Source organism: Ambystoma mexicanum, chromosome 8 (genome assembly GCF_040938575.1).
Source record: "Ambystoma mexicanum isolate Mex_15411 chromosome 8, UKY_AmexF1_1, whole genome shotgun sequence".
Lineage (NCBI taxonomy): Eukaryota > Metazoa > Chordata > Amphibia > Caudata > Ambystomatidae > Ambystoma > Ambystoma mexicanum.
Window position 1 is genome coordinate 1,241,286,870 of NC_090929.1, and position 22,136 is coordinate 1,241,309,005.

Sequence of the window (22,136 nt, forward strand, 5' to 3'; positions counted from 1 at the left end):
TTTTACTACAGTGCTCTTTCAGAAGGTAAAATATTATTTCAGAGCTCTGCGCACCGCACATGCGCACAAACTGAATCTTGACAAGAAACAAGAAAAGGTTACCAGGCAACAGCATTCGACTAAGGTAGCGTCACGCACACACAACAAGGCGTGCCAGCATTTCTGCAGGACGTCAAGAATAAAAGAGAGGCACAGCGTAAAAGGACGAGAGAGGATGTGATGTAGAAGTTGTTGTGGTTCTGGCTTGGCAAGTGAATTTACCTGTTCCTCTAGGTAAAACAACAAGCGATCAGTTAACCACAACAGAACGCAGTGTGAATCTAAAACTGCAGTGGCCTAACACTTACAACTAGAGCAACAACAAAAGAAACGTATTTTCATTTTCTCAGAGTCCAAAGGAAGGGAGAGAAATAAAACCATTCATAATGCAAAATATTGCCCCTTTCTGCTCCTTTCTTGCCACTCCAAGAGAACCCCAAACTCCCTGGGAGCAATGGCCAGATTCGTTCCAGGTGTACCTATGAGCCATTGGTGGAGCAAAATTCAGTGATGACCTCAGAGAAGCTTCTCTTTTAAATTGCCTGGGGAGTGAGGGCCTACACATGTTTTGCACCTTGCCAGATACAGCGACACCTGGAAGGCTCAGTGGATACAGCCTCCACATCTACCAAGAAACATGAGTTGGCCATAGCAAAATTGGAGCAGCACTTTGGCAACAAAACCAATGTGGTTCTAGAGCGTTACTCCTTCTTCATGAGGAAACTAAACAAAGGTGAGTCAGTAGACAACTACATTGCAGCGTGAGAGGGTTAATAGCAACTTGCAATTTTACTGGAATTGCAGATGAATACATTAGAGACCAGTTAGTGATGCATATGGCAGACTCACACACTCAACAGCGTCTACGGCAGGCAAAATATCAAACTTTTGAGCAAGCAATAGAGATTGCCAGAACATTAGAGTTAGGAAATAAGTGCATCAGAGCAGTTCAACATTGTGACCACAACTCCTCAGCAGGAAAGGAATAACTACATTCACTGTTGAAATGCTTCATGTTGATGTTCTTTTCCCCCAACCCGCCTTCCTTTCCTATTTCTCCCATTTTCTTCTTCTTTCCCATCCCCATCCCTTCTCTCCCATGCTTGTCATTTCATGGGGGCAGATGTTGTATATGTGAGTTCCAGAACCTCGCCCCGTGGAGGCTCTGGAACTGAAAGCTTGTTTGGTGGCTGACAGTTGAGAGGAGGTGTAAAGCCAGCCTCCTCTGTACTACTGATGCAAATCCACTTTTCCAAATTAACCCACTTCACACTGACTCTATTGCCGGTGTGATCGTGCCTCAGCACATGGCGACGAGGTGGTTGGCAGGGGACTGCAGCAACAGTGCATGACTTAACAGCATACTCAAGCGAACCTGCAACTCTAGGGAAGATGCAAAGGAGAGCACAGAAGGTAGGCAACCAGGCGCCTAATATCGTGAACAAGAAGTCACCCCATGTTTTATTTACTACAGTGCTCTTTCAGAAGGTAAAATATTATTTCAGAGCTTCGTGCACCACGCATCCGCACAAATTATATCTTGCTGAGCAGCAAGAAAAGGTTACCAGGCAAAAGCATTTGACTGAGGTAATGTCACGCACATACAAGGCATGCCAGCATTTCTGCATGCCGTCAAGAATAAAAGAGACTCATTCCAGGTGTACCTACGAGCCATTGGTGGAGCAAAATTCAGTGATGATCTCAGAGAAGCGTCTCTTTTGAACTGCCTCGGGAGTGAGGGTCTGTGCATCTTTTGCACCTTGCCAGATACAGCGACACAGGAAGGCTCAGGGGATACAGCATCCACATCTACCAAAAAATATGAGTTGGCCATAGCGAAATTGGAGCGGCACTTCAGCAACAAAACCAATCTGGTTCTAGAGCGTTACTACTTCTTCATGAGGAAACCAAACAAAGGCGAGTCAGTAGACAACTACATTGCAGCCCTGAGAGGGTTAATAGCAACTTGCAAGTTCACAGGAATTGCAGATGAATACATCAGCGACCAGTTAGTGATGCATACGGCAGACTCACACACTCAACAGTGTCTATGGCAAGCAAAATATCCCACTTTTGAACAAGCAATAGAGATTGCCAGAACAAAACAATTAGGGAATAAGTGCATCAGAGCAGTTCAATAGCGTGAACCCAACTCCTCAGCAGAAAGGGTGCAGCTAGTTACAGAAAATTAAGATTAAGAAACTGATGTAGCATTGATCAGAAAAGAGTCAAATCCCATAAAGACAAAAATTAATTGGCCAGAAAACGCCAACAGAACGAACACCCATCCAGGATCCAGATGCAATCGTTGGATCACTTCAGGCAAGCTGAAGGTGTGAAGGAGTGCCCGCCCAGCAGTGTGGAGTGTTTCAAATGTGTTTTAATAGGACACTATGGGAGAGTTTGTAGAAACCCAAGGGGAAGAAACACAAAGAAAAGCACTGTCAAGGCTCTAGAGGAAATTGGTGGCCCGAGCAGCCTTCTCACAATTGTACAAGAAGGAGATGGCCTCACATTCATCTTGTCAGTCAATAACAACACGAAGAAAGGCCCATGGGAATGCTTAGTTATGAATGGCCACATGTTGGATTTGATGATTGACACTGGGTCTCCCTACACCATGATAGACTATCATGCCTACATCAATACCCTGGGTGAAGATGCAGAGGAACTAAGGCCTACAAACATTAGAGCCATTGGTTACGGCAAAAGTCCCACCTGCATTGTTGGCTACAAGTGGGTTCACTTGAAATTCAGAGATAGGTGCACATATTGCAAACAATATGTGGCAAAAAATGGATCCTCTATCGTAGGATGGGAAGAACAAGCTAGGTGATGTATCAGGATACATCCAGGAGAATCCCAACCCATTTTGAGCATCACAGAACATGTTACTCTCACACAAGGTAACCTAACGAGGTTGTTCCCAGAAGTATTTACCAACACAATAGGAGAACATAAGGGTTTTCAACATTGCATAATCCTCAAGAAAGACGCAAAGCCCATTGAACACAAAGTACGCAACATACCAGTTGGAACGAAAGATGCCATACAAGATGAACTGAAGAGACTACGTGACGAGCAAATCATTGAGCCCATTGAGGTGTCCGAGTGGTTGGCCCCCATTGTCATTGTTCGGAAAACAGACAGCAGCATCAGGATGTGTGTGGATTTGAGGGGCCTTAATGCCAATATATGGGTCGACAGACACCCTCTTCCTAATATTTATGAAATGTTGTTGACAATGAAACCGGCTAATATATTCACGACTCTCGATTTATCATCAGCGTATCATCAGATTGTTTTGGAAGAGGGATCAAGATATTTCACCTCTTTCGTGATCCCATTGGGAGCATTCAAATTTGGGCGCATGCAGTTTGGATTAGTATCAGTGACAGCTGTGTTTCAGAGACTGATGCAACAGTTGTTCGGGGGTCTAGACGGAGTATACTACTTCCGGGAGGATATATTGAATGCAGCAATGACGGAGGAAGAACACAAGGCCACATTGTTAGGGGTGCTACAAACCATCCGCAACTCACCCTGAATTTATAAAAAAGAGTAAGGTAACAGAGGTGACATATATAGGTCATGTAATCACACAAGGAGGGATAAAACCTAAGGCCAAACTGGTTGAAACAATATCAAAGATGCCTCCGCCAGTAAATAAAGATCAGCTTAGATCATTTCTGGGATGGCAGAATACTATTTGAAGTTTGTCCCGAATTTTGCGAGCAAGATAGAAATGAGCCCTAATGAAGAAGAATGCATCATTTGAGTGGTCTGAACAATGCCAAGAGGAATTTACGGAGATCAAAGAAAGGGTAAGAGAAGCCCCCACACTCAAAATATTTTTCCAGTCTGCAACCAACATATTTATTGTTGATGCAAGTGGCATTGGGCTGGGGTGCATACTCGAGCAGATCGAAGATGGAAATGATGTAACAATAGCATTTGCCTCAAGCGTCTTAAACCAAGCCGAACAGAGCTACTCCACAATTGAGTGAGAAGCCTTAGGAATCCATTGGGCACTTTGTCACCAGCAAACCCCATATTAATGTCCTGCAGTGCCGATCAAGACAGACCACAAAGCTCTTGTTCATATTATAAGTTCATTCAAGTCTCTTTCAGTTTCATGAAGAATCAACAGGTGGTTAGTAGATATAATGCAGTACAACGTTAAAGTTGCATATGTTTCCGCCCATGAAAATGTTGTAGCCGATTGCTTATCGAGATTGCCATGGGAGGACAGTGACAAGGATAAGCAAGGAGATTATGGGAGATTCAACCTGCCATCTCTAAAGGAGAATGGAAAGCGGCCGTGAAGGAAGATGAAGAGATGACATGGCTAGAACATATGGTCCGAGAGGGGTGGAAGGACAGGCAAAACAAATTCCAAGGATACACTCATATGCACAATGAGATAAGTGTAAACAACAGCTGTTTACTCAGAGGAGAGTGACTAATCCTCTCACAATGCCTCTGTGAAATAATGTACAACTGGTGCACAAAGGACATTTAGGGAAAATGAGAGATGCCTAAGGGAGAAATACTGGTGGCCAAGCACGATGAAAGAGGTAGAAGAGCTGGTGAAAACATGTCAAACCTTGTGCCATTAGTGACAAGTACAAGAAACCACACACTGTGCCACTAATGCTGATAAAAATACCCAATAAGATTTGGTGCAAACTAGCAATGGACATCACTGGTCCATTTGTGACTCTAGGGAACTATAAAGTGTTCATCATATGTCTAGTGGACTACACGTCAAATTGGGTGGAATGGGGTGTTGTCGAAGACACCATCGCCACTGGGAGATATATCAAATTCTTAGAGGAAGTCTTCAATAGAGAAGGAGACCCAGAAGAAATACTAACAGACAATGGGGTGCAGTTTGTCTCTGATGAAATGCAAGCTGTCCTGAAAACAAGGTGCATCAACCACCGACGTGAATCACTCTATTGCCCTATGGAGAATGGCCTGGTTGAACGTATGAACGGAGTATTTAAAAGTACCATACAACTAGCTTTGGCAAAGGCTTTGCCATGGAAGGAAACATTGAGAGAGTGACTAATGCTTACAGAATGACCTCTCATTTTACCACCAGTTTTCAACCATTTGTAATGATGAGAGGAAGAGCGTCATGCAACAGACTTAATCCTTTTTGGGCAGTGAAGAATCATTCCAAAAGTATAAACATGGGAGAAATACTCAAGAGAGTTCATGAAAATCAATGCAAATGCAAGAAATACTATGGCAAAACAAAAGCAACTCGTAATACATCATTTTTAGAAGGTGACTGGGTGCAGGTCAAGAACCCACAGAGAAATAACAAGATAACGGGAATGTAAGCAAGTAAAAGATGATGGAAAGAAAAGTGTTAGACTGGAGGATGTTATGAAGTGATCGATTGACAATATGGTCCTTGCCCCGAGGGACAATGTGGTTCTCGCCCCGAGGGACACATCAGTGACCCAGTTTTCACATGGCGCTAAGTCCACCACCTCGGCTGTGTATGAAAAGGGGTGAAAGAGTGATTCAAGTGGTGGTGTACCTATGCCGTCCTATGGTGGTGAAGGCTCATCTAGAAGAGCAAGAAGAAGAATCCCTTGCTGAAGGAATGATTACATTTATTATTGAAAAGCTTTCATGTTGGTATTCTTTTCCCCAACCCGCCTTGCTTTCCTATTTCTCCCATTTACTTGTTTGTTCCCTTACACATCTCTTCTCTCCCTTTCTTCTCATTTCATGGGGCAGATGTTGTATATGTGATTTCCAGAACCTCATCCCACGGATGCTCTGGAACGCAAAGCTTGTTTGGCGACTGCCCGTTGAGAGGAGGTGTAAAGACAGCTGCCTCTGTACCACTGCTGCGGTCCCCGTTTCCCAATAAATCCACTTCGCACTCACCCTATTGCCGGTGTGATCATTCCTCAACATTCAGTTAGGCTGAGTTACAGTATGATGGTTGTCGAATCCTTTTAGTTGTCTTCTTTAGTCAAGTTGATTGCTCAACGTCACAATATTTTTGTGATGCCAGCAAAATGAAATCGTAACAAATCCATCATATTGAGACTATAATAATGGTTAAAGGCACCATATAAATGACGACTACAATACAATAAAATACAATCCATATAAACATGTGGGTTTGTGTTATTCATCCGGCTCACAAAACAGCTAAATATGGTGTACTCTTCTCCTCTCTCAGTCTCACTGCGAGAATAAACGTGTTTCTGTGTAACGTGGATGTGGGTATTAAAAGTATTGTTTCACTCCAAAGGAGGCAAATCACAGAAAAATCACAGAAAACTACAAATACAAGATATGAGGGCAAGTACATGTTCAAATGTTCTTAGGGTGATAAAATATAGACAACCAATGGCCATCACATCATATCTAGAAAAGGCCATTAAGAGGATATCCAGTTGCTTTCCACAGGCTCACTTTGGGTCCAGCACCAAAGTAGAGACTTTGTAATGCACCATTGCTAAGACATGCTTCTGTCTTTCTGTTCTTCTTTGTACACCTTCAGTCTTTCTTCGGTTTGCACCTAAGAGTTCCCAGGAATCAACTAATTTGCTGTTTTGAATTCTGTAATGCTGATGTGATGGCCTCCATGAGCATGGGTTTGAATAAATGATGCCTCTCCCAGTCACGATGTGTATGCACTGCTGCCTCAAATCATAAAAAAGGGTATTGGGTTTAATTTCTGTTTTTGTATACCGTTTCAGCCAGATTTCTCCTGCTCCCGAGTAGCTGTAATTATCACCCAGAACAAATAATGGTACTCAATGGGCCTCATTATAAGTGTGCCGGTCTGGTAAAAACGGTGCCGGTAAGCCAACCGGCACTGTTGTTACCGGACCGGCGCACGAGTCTGCGGGCGGGTGCCGTCACAGCCACCAGGTTCAGACTTGGCGGGCAGAACAGCACCCGCCCGAAGACTTACACAGAAGCACTGGCACTGTTGCACACAGTGCCTGTGCTTCCATGCTCCCCATTCTCATTGGGTGCCCCATTGAGTCCTACAGGACTCAACTGGGAATGGGGATTTGCATTTGCTGGCACGTGACTTCACGGACCACCGGGGCTGTAATGCCCTGGTGTTTCCAGGAAGTCAGGTGCGGGAAAAATTTACAAGTCCGGCGAAAGCCTGCCGGTTTTACCGGCACGGCTACCGCCGGACTTAGGATGAGGCCCAATGTATCTCCCTTTGAAATGATTTAAGTCAGCCCTGGTGAATTTAAACTTGCGAAACGCAGGTTTGCACCATGTCAAAGGAGAATACCAGGACACCCCTCCCATTGTCTTAGTGACCTAAGCAGGCTCCCCGTTGGGAAGTTCTCTATTAGGAATGTACATTCTTTGCGAGTTAATGCAAAAAAGTCAATACTTCCACATCTGGACCAATGCCAAAACCAGATGTAGCACTGGCCACTAGGTTCCGTCAGCGGCCTCCCTGCTGGAAAACAGAAAGAGCCACAGGGATAAGTAGAACAAGGATTTTGCAATGCAGCTCTTATGTTTCAATTGGACTGCAAATTACAGGGTATGACGAAATGACAAGTGCTCTAAAGAAGAAGGATGAGTGGTGGTTAACTGCCTACTCAGCTCTCACACTTCTACAAAGGAACAGTGATCCCAATCACGAAGGTAAAACAGGCACAGCTTAGAGATATACCTCCTTCACTGTTTGTGGTAATGTGGGCTGAGAAATGGCTATATTCTCATAAGGGGTGTTCCATTAGCAACTTAAACAGCAAAGTACCACAGTCCCAAAATAAAGGAACATCCAGTCAAGGTTCTATCAAAATATATTTACTTTAATTAAACACACTGATGTCCAACTGTTTTAAACATTATATAAACACCCACCCCTGCAAGAAAAGACAGAGAAATGCAAAATGTAAAAGATGCAAGCACTCTAGATATTTAGCACAAAGGAAAAAGACAATAAAGCACCACTATGTTCAAAAAGGATATGCTTCTTTGTAAAACGAAAAAGGTGAAATACGTGTCTTGGCACCAGTCTCTAGGATCTCAACAAGTGGACCTGGGGGGCTGGGGCCTTCCAACAGGATCTTACTCTGTTCTCAGTGGTTTGAGTGTGTCACACCAGGTTTATTATTGATGTTCAAGTGGATCAAAACAGGAATGGGTGCAGCATGTCGTGTTGGTCTAAGCGGTGTGCGAGCGATGAGTCAGAGCGGTTCGATTGTGGCAAGAGTTGCAGTTCAGAGGGCTAACCAGGTTCAGTATGTGGATCAGGTTGGTTTGAGACGTGTGGTGGCAACTGCTGGTTAGTATCAATGAGTGATGTTGCAGTGATTCGTTGATGGTTCGAAGCTTTGATCCTGATGGACCGATGAACGTTCCAACCATGTGGCGATTCGATATCGGGCCAGTTTGAGTCGCTGATAACCACTAGTTAGGGTCAATGCATGAGTGATTTTTCCATTGGTTTGAGGCGGGGTCCCGTAATGAGCGCTTGGTTTGAGCTGAACAGGTGATGGGCTTGGCTTGATAGGATCCTGCATCGAGCTGGTTCAAAGGTGCAAGCAGCAGTTGTTTGAAAGTCGAGGGAGTGCCAAAAGCTGTGTTAAAGACGTTTCATTTGTATATCATGCAAAAACAGCCCAGAAGCATTTTGGCGCTGTTACGTTTGATGGTGAAAAACATGGATCCTTGCTGTTCTGGCTCTCAGGATGTTGTGAGTCCCATTCCAAGGGGCACAGAGACAAGATACATCATTGTTCTCATGTTCCCAGCATGGGGGAGGCTGACCCACATTAGCAGGGGTCCTTCACCTCCAGTGGGGTCTAGGGTACTGGTGTAGCTGGCAGAGGGGCAGGTCTTGCTCCAGCAGAAGGTCACTGCCAATGTGCCTTGGGAGGGTTTAGGGAGCCAAGCTTGTCTCTGCCTTTGAACACTCAATCTTCACCTCCCTGATGGAGCACTCTCGAAAGGTTAACTCTCCCAAAATAGGCCCAAATGAATTCTTCCTTGAGGCGTGGATGGCCCGAAGTAAAACAATGAAGGGTTGTGAGGCCCCCTCTTTTTTAGGCAAAATCCACAGGTGATTGGACAAAGGCAAGCTTGCTTTAAGGGGTCCAATGCCTATCCTTGTAACAAGTGGTCTTTGGCTTCTTGCATCATAATCCAAAGTGCTCTGTGCTAAAGTAAGTGGAGTAGACAGGAAGGAAGGAGAGGTACAGAGAGAAACAAGATGGTAGAAACCTCCTCGAATCTTGCTGGTCACCCTCTGCCTACACTACTCCTTTCCCCTTTTCAGACCTTTAGCATCAGAGACCCTTTGGTATGAAACACAATGGTGTCTGGCTAGTCGTTTTCTTTAGTTTGTGCCCTTTGATTCTTGTTTCCCAGAACACTTCATGCTGACAGGTAAGGAGGGGAGTTACCCAACATCACAAAGGACCAAAACAGAGGCATAGTATTTGAGTCTCCTGTCCTGCTGGCTGGCAGAGACAGGCTGTCTGACTAGAATACACAAATCCCTTCCAGGCTTGACATGTGTATGATTTAATTCAGAGTGTGCTTTTATAATTATGTGAATTAGCAGCCACTGCATCCCAAAATCTGGCAATGCTTCTGTTTACAGATTAAACTGCCTCCACGATTCCTCATAATTTCTTTCTTTTTAACATAGGTGCATGTTTTAATTACAGCCTCTGCACTGAAGTGACTTGGCTTCACCAGCAGCTGTCAAAATGGAACCTGTGACATCTGAACCTGCTCTGTGCCACTGTAGACCAGGTCCTGAAGATCAGGAGACTGGTACTGAAGGGCACATGTGTCACTATTCCTTTGGCATTGAGCTTTATGAACATGTCCAGTGTCCAAAGAACCTGCATTTTGCAACTGGATCTAGTAGACACCCTTTGGAAACAGTCAACTACAATGTGCACAATGGCTTTGGAAAATATAATGCTAGGTTGAAAAATAATTGATTCCGTGAACCATACCTTTTCTTTCGTCATGTCCAGGAGACCAACAGAGTATCTTTCACAGTTTAAATACACTCGAACAGTGTATAACGCTTTGTGGAACTGCCGCTCAATGTCAGTGAGCTCCTCAAACACTTTGTTTGCAGACCACAGGAGGATCTTTAAAAGAGAAAAAGAAGCATGTGTCAAAAATGAAAAACACAAGCATATATTGCTTTCTTAAAATGACCAAGATTGCAGTTGAAGTTGTTTGGAACATGTAAATAAAATAGACATGTCCACTTTTACCATTTTAATCAATGCATTCTGCATTTGAAAAACTCAATAAACAGGACAAACAAAACACACAACATAGAAAAAGAAACGTATGAAAGAAGTGTCCTGCTGAGGCCTGCAAATCCTCCTGCAAACCATATTTCAATTAATTATTGTCCTGATTAAGGAAACCCCAGTTTGTTGAAATCCGATTATTCCTCAGTTTAGGTCTTAGCAGCATGCCTTAGAACCCATACAGTGGCTGTCGTGAATGAATCAGTGTGCAGCAAGTATTCCGCAGGCATGAGCATATCTACACTGTGAAACACTTTTGTATAGGCGGGTTATAAATGCCATATCATATCATATCACATCATACAGATGGCTGCTAGCATCCCACCAAATGCTGGTCCTTTCAGGAAATGGTGCCACTGATACCAGTAAAAAAAAAAATATAAAGATATCGTGGCTGTACATTTTGTGCCAATTATGCTTCATCAAAACAAGCAGAAATGGATGATAAATTTATAGAACTAATTTGTTTATATTCTCATGTGCTCTAAAATTAGAAAAACGTCATTATTTTTTCATTTTAATTTGTTTAGCTCAGGCCTTACCTACAGGGTCTCGGAGGTCCTTACATAATTATAATTGGTTATTTATAACACTCTTAATACCCAGAGGTTTCTAAGCACAGACCCGTTATCAAACCTGTGTTGCTCCGCCTTGTCTTGTTTCGAAGGCAGACGCGTTGCCCCTGAGCTATCCTGAGAACATGTGTCAAAGTTTGAAAAGATGGGAGTTGAAAGAAGGAGTTACAAAATGTTTTCGGGAAAGGATAGGAAGATTATGCTAAACAAGTGATAAGAGTGGAGAAGGGCAGGGGGAAGTATGGGGAAGCAGGTATGTTTTGAGGCTCTTTATGAAAGTGGTGAAGGAGGATGAAGTGCATATGTGAAGAGGTCGGGTGTCCTATGCTCGGGGCGTGGGGTGGGGGGTAAATGCTTTTTCATTGTGTTTATGTGAGTTTGCAGAGTGGAATGTGTAGAAAGTGTTGGCTGGCTTGTCTAGTGTTTGTGCGGGTGATGGGTTTGAGTTTGTCATGAAGGTAAGATAGGGTTTTGAGGTGAATGGCTCTGAATACAATGCTGAGTCCTTTGAAGGCATTTCTCTGGAGTATGGAGGAGCCAGTGGAGCTGGGCAAGAGCCGGGGTAATGTGTGTTTGGGAGTTGGAGTATGGAGGAGCCAGTGGAGCTGGGCAAGAGCCTGGGTAATGTGTGTTTGGGAGTTGGAGTATGGAGGAGCCAGTGGAGCTGGGCAAGAGCCGGGGTAATGTGTGTTTGGGAGTTGGAGTATGGCGGAGCCAGTGGGGCTGGACATGAGCCGGGGTAATGTGTGTTTGGGAGTTGGAGTATGGAGGAGCCAGTGGAGCTGGGAAAGAGCCTGGGTAATGTGTGTTTGGGAGTTGGAGTATGGAGGAGCCAGTGGAGCTGGGCAAGAGCCGGGGTAATGTGTGTTTGGGAGTTGGAGTATTGCGGAGCCAGTGGAGCTGGACATGAGCCTGGGTAATGTGTGTTTGGGAGTTGGAGTATGGAGGAGCCAGTGGAGCTGGAAAAGAGCCGGGGTAATGTGTGTTTGGGAGTTGGAGTCTGGAGGAGCCAGTGGAGCTGGACAAGAGCCGGGGTAATGTGTGTTTGGGAGTTGGAGTATGGAGGAGCCACTGGAGCTGGGCAAGAGCCGGGGTAATGTGTGTTTGGGAGTTGGAGTATGGAGGAGCCAGTGGAGCTGGGCAAGAGCCGGGGTAATGTGTGTTTGGGAGTTGGAGTCTGGAGGAGCCAGTGGAGCTGGGCAAGAGCCGGGGTAATGTGTGTTTGGGATTTGGAGTCTGGAGGAGCCAGTGGAGCTGGGCAAGAGCCGGGGTAATGTGTGTTTGGGAGTTTCATTATCTAAATCTTGATTCTGTTCAATGCTGCAGACATCAGATATTGATTGACTGACATTGCTTTATCCACCCGACTAGTTTCTAAGGCATGCAATGCGGATAAAATGAGTCATTTTCTGCCTATAGCACCCTTAAAAATTCAAAATGTATCATGTTTGTTGCAAAATCGCTAAAGGCTGAAGGGTCCAGTGGTTTTTATGGGGCGGTTTGCTGCAAACATGACATGCCACAGTTGATTTAATATCCTCAGAAAAACTGTTGCTCATTTTTCTGAAATCAATTGACCTTTTTTAAATGATATTCCTGACCGGGGCCTGTTATATATTGACCTCATGTTATATTTTAATGTGTGTGCAAAGCGTGCACAACATACGGTTTGCACCCAGTTTGCATGGTGGAAACAGGCACAGTAAATTAAAAATGGTACACCTCAACTGTCAACTATCAAATCAGGCCCCAATTAGCAGCGGTAGAATATTCTGGTGCCAACGTGCAGGAACATCTAGGCTGGTGCATCTGGCATTCACATTACATTTTAATGGCCTTAGGTTTTCCAATGGTATCTGGTTTGGGACTCCAGGTCTAAAAGTACCACAATGAGAAACATGCATTAACAAAGCCAATATTTTTGACTGATGTATAGACTTGTCAGGTACTGACAACATTTGCCAGCTATTAGCATCCGATACCCGGGGAGTACAACAATGCGCCGGGTATTGACATGCTTTGGTCTGGTGCTTGAAAACCAAGGCTAGGTGTTGCTATTACATGACAGACATTTCAAAATCCCAGGTACTCACACCACTCATAGGTATTGCCACCAAAATCGCTGGTCCAGGCTCTGATACCAATGGCAAGGTGTCAAAGCAGTTTCAAATTCTATTCATCCCGTTAGAAAGGAAGTGCCAGGTTCTATAATCCCCAGTAAGCACAATAAGGGTCTGTACTAATATGCATGCTTACTACTGAATTCCAATATGCTCCTTTACGTACAGGGAGGGCGGCAGCTGGTGTGCTGTAAGAAATGCCCGAAGCAGTTAAATCAGAATTAAGGACATTCTTTTTGGAGGAATCCTCAGCAGGAAGGAAACTAAAGCTAAAAACCAAACTCTGGCTTCTTGATCAGAACTAAGGCACCTCTGCCTCTAGGTCTATCTGCTAACTTCTACTGTTAGTTTGTGTATAGTCATGTTTGCACATTCACTTGTATATAATCATGTATGTATAGTATGTATATAACCATGTATGTAGACTACCTGTATGTATATTAACCTAAATTGTGCCCGGATGCCCTTGAGCCTGATGGTGCGCGTTACAAATAAACAAATACAAATACAAACAGCAAGACAAATTTGCATCATTACAAGTTTGTTGGTAGCTCAGCTGTAAATCTGCCAGATTCTCCCCACATGTATTTACCGTTACTGCCACTTGGTCCCAGGGGTTTACCACAGCATTACAAGTAGTGGCAGGGCATTGTTAATCCCCATTGTTGGAGTCCTTAGGGATCCTTTGGGATTTTGGAGGCATTGCCATGAGGGGTAATTCTGTGGCTGTAATTCCGCCATTGTTTTACCTTAAAGTGGTGTATCTACCTCCTACATGATGCTATAGTTAAATCCTCAAAATTAAGGTCAAACTCGGAATTTGGTGTTATGGTAAAAACTGCAAAATTTCATTACCACCAAAAAAGGGGCAGTAACGGAATTACCACCACTTTGTTACCGCACTGCCAAACTTGTAAGTTGGCCCTACAAATTCTCTACCTTTACACACATTGTGGCCTTTCAAACTAAACTAAAAACATCAACCAAAGCAACAATTATCCTGAAAGTAGTTCAACTGTTTGGGTTCTCAAATGCCAGTTGGCCAGAATACTTACCCGTATTTCCCAATGCGAATTGGGACCAATAGCTCTGCATTAGGGGCACCCATGGAGCTTAAAATCCCTGTAATGTATATAGTGCTGCTTTAATGTCTCACATCCAACACCTTTTCCTAGTCCTTTTTGCTCAGATTAGTGTTCATAAGGGGTGTACTGAACAGCATGATTGATGTTAATCCCACTCACTGGCCCGCTCAGTTATTTTGACTGGACTGTAACCTCATGTCACTAGGAGTACACTTTTTGAGTCCTGATCCCCCCTTTCAAGACTCACTGGATTCTGGTGCGTAAATACGTTGCATTAAATTGAAGTAAACTAAGATTATAACTCCCAGAATGCACTAGTAGGTTAAAAGAAACTTTGGAATTGGAAATATGCAGTGCTCAAATTGTAAAAAAGAAAAAAAAAGGTACGTGCCTTGGCCCACCTTTTGATTTAGCTGCCTTGCCGGCGCAATGTGGCCAGAAGGGCAGAAGAGTTGTGATTTTATTTGGTTATATATCTTACAACTATTTCACAAGATGGTAAACCTATAACGATCTGATAAGTGTGTGAAAATAATAAACAAAATGGTGCATTTAAAAAGATCTTAGGAGAACTGAAGAAAGTTTAATACTAAGTTCCGAAGGCCATTTGCTTAAAATACACACTCATGTGCAATTAGGAAAAACGCATGGGTTTCTCAAAGCAAGTTGCCGCTAGTTATTTTTGCCTTCCGGAAGGTTGGTGGGCATTACTTTTTCTGGTGTCAGTGTCATTTAGGGGCTCCTATTCCGGTGACTGATGTATCTTGGTGTGTCTAGGACACAAGCAGGAAACTCAGGAACCACACCAGAGCCAGGATGTGCTTCTGCTTTCCTTGGCTCTCTCTCTGCCAGCCCCCCAACCATCCTTCTCTGGAACCCTTACACTCACCCCATTCCAAGCCTCGCTCCAACACTCCAAGCTCCACTGCTCACTCACATAGTGACCCATCACACATAACAGATGTTTTGCTAGGATACTACAGTGACCACAGCAAACAAACCTAACGAAATTAAAAAAAAAACATCGGACCAAATGCTACATGTTACATCAATAGGGCTAAACAGCTATGCAAAACAAACACTTATGAAGGGGCGCTGAAGCAACTATCCATATGTGGCAGAGTAGGCAGACACCCATCACTACACTGCAGGGAACATATAATTGCCGTTCTCAATACAGACATTCTGCCTTGCTTCAGAAGTAGCTGATTGCAAGGGCAGAGTCAACTCTGCAGTCAAAAGAACAAGCAGGACAAGCAACACTGCCAGAAGTGCTGGTGCTCAGGTACTGTGCCAGAATAAGATCTAGCACCCTTACCTGTTTATACCGCTCTGCTCTCTTCAAGCTCTCATTCGCCACTGGAACCTTTCCCTTTTGCTGTAAAACAGCTCTCAGCGAACCCAACAACCCAGCCAACTAATGACCTGTGACCCTCCTGTCACACCACTACTTTGATACCAAAGTCAAACAAGATATCTTCTGAAATCTGAAATAATTATTGGCACAGCAGTTCTTAAAATAAAAAAATAAAAACAATGCACAAACAAAATGTGAATTGGCACTGTAATGAAGGAGACAGGAGCACAAAGATAAGCTTATAAAACACACACCTGTAACCATCTGTATGCCCTCTCTCTATGACCTTCCAAAGGCACCCTTAATAGTCTACATGTCTAATGGCATCCATATTATTCTACACTGTCACTGAATCCTCCCGTTGTACAGCTCCTTCTTGCGTCGCAGCTTGGTTCACTCTGTATAAAACCCAGCCCAAGAACACGAATGGATAGATACATAACACACACTCACGCATGCAAATACACACAACCAAGATGCATAGCACTAGCATGCACGCACACACATACACACCTACATATACACTCGAGTATGACCTCTACTTGAAAACATTCAGCAACATTGCACTCACAGGGGAGACTCCTCTGGGGATAGACAGAGCATTGCCACAGCTAGCAATCAGACTAGTCATGGGAAGCACTGCACAGGCATATGGTAAACCCTAGAAAGGAGCCTTTCAAGACTTCACTGAATGCCAAAGGAGTCTCCCCATTTACCCTCGCCCGCCATCCCACATGCTTGAACCCTTGAAATGACTATTGCTGAGGCATATTGCAGTCTTACAAGTGGCTACTGCAGTGGACAGCATCAGGCATGGGGTGGTGTTGAGAATCCCATCCACATACCACAATCATACAAGGTCTGCTATTTGCACAATAGCCTTGAATGTGCGCTGTGCAGATCTGGCTACAGTATTCCTGCATTTCCACAAGTTCCTGAATCATGCGGACAACCTGCAGCTGTACTTAAACCCGCAAAGTGAATATGGAGATGCAGGAAACAACACATACATCCCTTTTCATCGATATCTTTTAACAGTTGCATGGGGGTAATTAGGGTTAATAAGAAAGCTCAATTCCACTGCCCTATGTGAAGAATCCTATGGATCCTTCACTGAAACCGTGGCTAAAGTCTCCTCCCAGGTGGCCAGGGGAAGGCATACGCTTCCTGATGCCAACCCTGCGGGTGGTGTACTGCGGGAGGATCCCTGGGTGGAGACAGGGCCCAAGGTAGTGATGAGATTCCGTGGGATGAGGCACGTTATTCTTCCTCTGACAGGAAGATTCTTACCACTGTACCTAAAGAGGTTATGGCAAATTTTCATTTAAATGTCTCTCAACCTCATATTAGATCTAAAGTTGGGAATGCCAAGGTTATCAAATCGGAACAAACTATACTGAAAGAAAGATCCTTTTGGGTATCCCAAACAAAATACCTTCCTCAATCGCAAGGGTACAATGGAAGGATGCTATCTTCACTAAACCAGCTTCCTCTTTGATAACTAATTCTCATATACCCACTGGTAAAAGCCTTAAGGGAATAAATCTACCCATACAACTGTACATACAAATAATTCAGAAGTTGAAAAACCTAACTTTATTGGAAGAAACTACAAGTCCCAGAATCCTAGAGGTACTGTGACAAGGAAGAGGGCTGAAGAGGAATGTAGATGGAGTAGTCAGGCAATTAAGCCTAGTAGCCATTGCAGAAGTCAGGCAATTAAGGCATAAAAGGCCCCATCGGGAAGGGAGGAGCAGAAGGAGCTGGAACGAGAGCTCGAGGGCTGGCTGTAGCAGTAGAGGAGAAGCACAAGGGTGGAAAATCACAAGAAAGAGGAAGAAAAGAAGGGATGCTGGAACGTGGAGACAGCAGATTTCACCTGCAAGTTCTGGGAGAGTCCTGTTCTCCCAAAATCTTAAGTGCACTGGAACCAGCGCAACAGAAGACGCGTGGGAGACTACGTTTTCCACATGTGAGCCTGATTGCTGTGATTGCACAGCTGTGGAAGTTCAGGAGACTAAGGCCAGAAGCAGAAGGCAAGCCGAGGGTCTCAGGAGGAAAAGGAACTCCCAAATCAAGTGGCGGACCAAAGACACCCATGCTGGAGAAGTGTGTGGATCCCCAGCGAGCCAGAAGCAATAGAAGTGGTAGAGGAAATCGGGAAAGCAGTGCAATCCTCAAAACCAGTGTCTATGAAGCCGGTGAGTGAAGCACAGCATTGAAATACAATGCACGTGCCTTGCTGGTAACTGTAGCCAGCTCTTAAGTGATTCACGTAATGCTTAATGCGAGTGAAAGCTTTTGATTATATCTGAAGTCGTATTAACAATGGAATTGTAGCACTCGCGTATAACTTTGAATATCAACACTCGTGTGAGATGCTAAAATCATTGAAAACCATTGTTGAACTATTTAAAGACTGTTCATGACTAACGGAGTGGACGCGTGTCCCGAATTAACAAGAGTGAACGCTCCTTAAACCATTACCGAATACCTATTCATTATCTATATAAGTTACAAAGAGTGGAAACGACATTAAAAGGAGGTTGCGTGTGCCTAATTGTAATTCTCAAAGGAAGACAGAACTTCAGCCTTTGCCATTACACGGGAATACAATTCTTTATTCAACTTGAAACCTTGAAATACACTGTAAGAGAGGTTGTGTGTGCCTAATTGTGTTTCCACCAGAAAGACTGAACTCTGTACTGTATCCAGAAGTGAAATTCTTTCCATTTCAAAGAAGTAAAGAGCCTAACGTGTTGAAGAGAAGAACACGCATTACCCAAGCCAAGAGGCACCCCCTTTTTCATAGTGAAACCAGTCTTGCCAAGAGTTAACGAGACTTCCAACTACACTGTGAAGTTCTTAACAATTAAGTGGCCTAAGAAACAAGAATACCATTGTTATCTAAAGCTGAGAGTGTTGCACCAAAGCTTCTGGGTAATTACCTGGGCTTATAACTGTCAGAAAGGTGCGAGTAAAGCTAGGGAAGGGGACCTAATTGCTTGTGAAGTATATTCAGAAGTAAAATACAACATGTGGTGCTAAACACTGCTGAGGCTAGAAAGAAGGGAGTCTTATCGGCAGAAGCAAGTTGCTCTTGTGGGAGTCGGACAGACGGAAGAGGCAAATAGGCTGCCCCTTTTTGAGAAAGTCATTAAAAGGAAGAGTGCTTGCCTACCTAAAGAGATTGCAGTGTCTTGTCAAAGCCTGACTAACAATAAAAAAGAACTGCGCATGAGTAGCAATATTTGAACTGTGGTGGTACATTGTCAGCCAATGTCACATTGAAGTGGTTTGAAGCAGTAACGTACTGAGGGACAAAGGTGACTTAGTACCAACAGTAGACGTGCTGTTGTTGAAAATAGAAGCAGCAGCCCAGAGAAAGCATTCTGACAAATATACCAAATGTAAAGTTGTAACTGAAGAAGTCCTAAAGAATTGTGTATTATTTACATTGGGTACTATTACACCTTCGTTTGAACTGTGACCATTTATCTGAAGGAAGTGACACTCTATTATAACCAGGATTACCATTGGTGCTATTTCTTTTTCTGGAAGTTGGAAAGGGATTTTTTCATCCAGGAACAAAGAGTTGTTACCAGTGGATATTTGTTTGATGAACTTTTTCATTGACTTTGAACTTTCAAGAGCTGGTTCAAAACCTTTATTTTCTTTTGTTGAACATTTTGGAGTTAACTTTGAATCCTGGGGAAGGGACTTTACCCAGTACAGGAGAAAGCCATTCAGACATTGTGCTACTATTGTTATTATATTGTGTTACTATATAATTTCCTTTGTATAGTTGGTGTTTAGTGTGAAGGCCAGTTCTCCCATGCTAGTGGAAATTCCCTTCGTCTTTAGACTAGGTAGAGCATTCCTCTGTAGAGTACAGCACGCAAGATTTTTTCTTTATATAATTTCTTTAATAAAATGGCAAAAATCTACAAGCAGTTGTTCGCCTCGCATTACTGACCCCTCCCATATCCATGTAGGCGACACATTCTCAAATTGCTTTCTGTACACCCCGTATGCTACTTGAGAGTTGAAAATTGAAACCAAATTTCCTAGGAAAACACATATTATTTTCAAACATATCTGATATTACTGTTGAGAAATGTTATTGGAAAATTGCCCTGCAGTTTGCCTTATTAAATCTGCCATTTAAATGGTGTTTACCTGACTCCGCCGTGATTCCACATTGTGAAGATAGGTCATGTGATATTGTTTAAGCACAATGGACACAAAACTGAGGTACTTGATAAACACCTGCAAACATAAAACAGATAATGTGAGAAAGGAAAGAAGACAGAGAAGAACTGAACAGTGATTGTTTTTAGGGAGTTACCTCTTCATCCTGCTGCGTGAATGAGGGGGCGTTCAACTTATTGACTGCCATCATGACTGCCAGCACTTCCTTCCCATGCATTATTGGAGTTGCCAACAAACTATTTGTTTTATAACCACTTTGTTTGTCTGCAAAGTCAGAAAAATGGGTATTCTGAAACAAAAGAAACATTTGGGAGTCTTTGTAAAATATTTATACACAGTATTCATACATTCGTCTACCGATATATCTTACAGCAGATCAATTCCTTCGTAACTATCAAGAGAAGATACCTTGCTTCCACAGTCAGAGGGTTTTCATTAGTAGACCATTATGAAGGGGGTGGATGCCAATAGTGTGGTTTTAATATACAGATGAGACCAGGGTGAAGGAAGGAATATGAGATTAAGAGGGTTGCCTTGGATGTGGATGGAAGATTATGTAGGTTGATTAGTGAATTGTCAGGGAGGGTGGAATCAACTTGGAGCTGTTGTGCCTTAGACATTTTGGAGGGATTGCTCAGTATGATGGAATGAACATCAGATGTGACCATTATGAGTTAGAGGTAGAGATCGGAGATGAGGTTGAGGGGGCCCTGTTCCATACCTTGGTGTGGCAATGATTTTCTTTTAAAGAGGGAGATTTCTGGAGAGAATATATATAATATATGAGCTATTCCCCCTGCTTTAATGTTGCCCACTGCGTGGATCGTTTGCCCTGATAGAAATGTTAGCCCTAATTTCATTGCTGCCCCACTGTTTTTTGCTGTTTGTGCTGAGTGGGTTGTTTGCTCCGATTGAGTTGCTTGACTTAATTTGGTTGTTTCTACACTGTGCTTTGCTCTTTAGCATCATAAATTAATTGTTTTCCCATGGTCTCTTCTTTACCCCCAAGAATGCTATATACAGACCAACTATGCCACTCACACACAGAAATTAAAAATACCCCCGTAGAGACATCAAACAACAGACTATACAACCTTCTGCATTCCACTGCCCTAGCCAATGCACCCTAGCACCATGGACACACGAGGCTCCCAAATAGACGCAATTATCCCAGTGCCCGTGACACAGGCCACCTAGAAACAATCCCACACACAGTACACGGATACTTGAGAACTGCATGTATTAACACAGCAGCAAAGCTAGCTTGCATTTTCCTCTCCCCACTAACCTAGCCCTTCCCCATATCTTTCAGATCTGCCAGAGCGCATGGAGATCATTTACATGGTAGCAGTGCATGGTATTAATCCCAGCAATATAACAAAATATTGCATATAACCTATAATATATAACATAACATATCCTATAACATAACATAACCTAAAACATATATGCATAATACTGGAATGGATGGCATTTAATTCGATGTTCGCAGATTATACAACTAATGCTAGGAATAGTAGTAACATTGCTTTTGCTCTGATGAAACAATACCTCCTTCTTGGCTTGTTTACATGTTCGTCCTCACTTTTCTCTCGAACGTTAGTAATTCCTTGTTTACTTACACACAATCTTCATCATTCTGAGTCCTACTCTTCCTCCTCCCAGTCCTTACCAGTTAGGGGAGCGCCCTTTCCAAGACATCACCTTGCCATCATTCAAAACCGTCCATAAAACCCATTGAAAAACAGGCTTCTTCCCCTGTAGGCGGGGCTTAAAATACCATTTCCATCTACTCCACCATCCTGAATGGTCGATGAAAAGCTACGTAAACGTCCCAGAACCAGGGGAGATAAGTGAAAAAGCAACCCCAAGGCATAGGGGGAGGCAGGAGGTGTGGGGCAAGGAAAAGTAAAATGTATAGTAATGATGATGACTTGTAGGTAATAATGACATTACCTCATCGTCCCTCTTGCTCATCCAGACCTTACCACTGAGGATGTGGTAAGGACGGCAAATGTTGACATCAATGATGGACAATCAAAAAAGGGTTTCTGCATACATCTAATTTATTAAAGATGGTACATTAAAGTCATAAACTGAAGGAACTGCCATGAGCAAATCAGAAGCAAGATCAGTCAAAGGACCTATACCCAACTGCTCATTGGGAAGCAAACGTATCAGAAGATGACAATGTGGCTAATCTGAAAATGTTAGATGATGAAACACCTTTCCCCTCAGCCCACAAGGGAGCCATGCCCCTAGTATGCCTTCACTGTAAGGATCCTGAATGGGCTCCAAGTTTTGCTGTTGGGCAAGCAAGATTGTTTTTTTAATCCATCTATTTTCAAGGAAGTAGAAGGTTTCTTAACTTTGTGGCCAAGATAAAACGTTCTGAGGTATCAATACACAAGTCCCCCCCCTATCATGAGACTGATTTGGCCACTGACTTC

General features: G+C 43.4%; 1 protein-coding gene across 1 annotated transcript in view; it reads right to left on the minus strand.

The window, feature by feature from the left end:
• The window catches only part of PDE6C (phosphodiesterase 6C), a 674,049-nt gene that overhangs the window by 406,937 nt on the left and 244,976 nt on the right, over positions 1 to 22,136 (minus strand). The window contains exons 2-4 of the mRNA XM_069611351.1: positions 19,823 to 19,975; positions 19,654 to 19,743; positions 10,026 to 10,166 (exon numbers count right to left, since the gene is read on the minus strand). Of these exons, the coding sequence (XP_069467452.1) occupies positions 10,026 to 10,166; positions 19,654 to 19,743; positions 19,823 to 19,975 (384 nt within the window). The remainder of the gene's footprint in view (positions 1 to 10,025; positions 10,167 to 19,653; positions 19,744 to 19,822; positions 19,976 to 22,136) is intronic.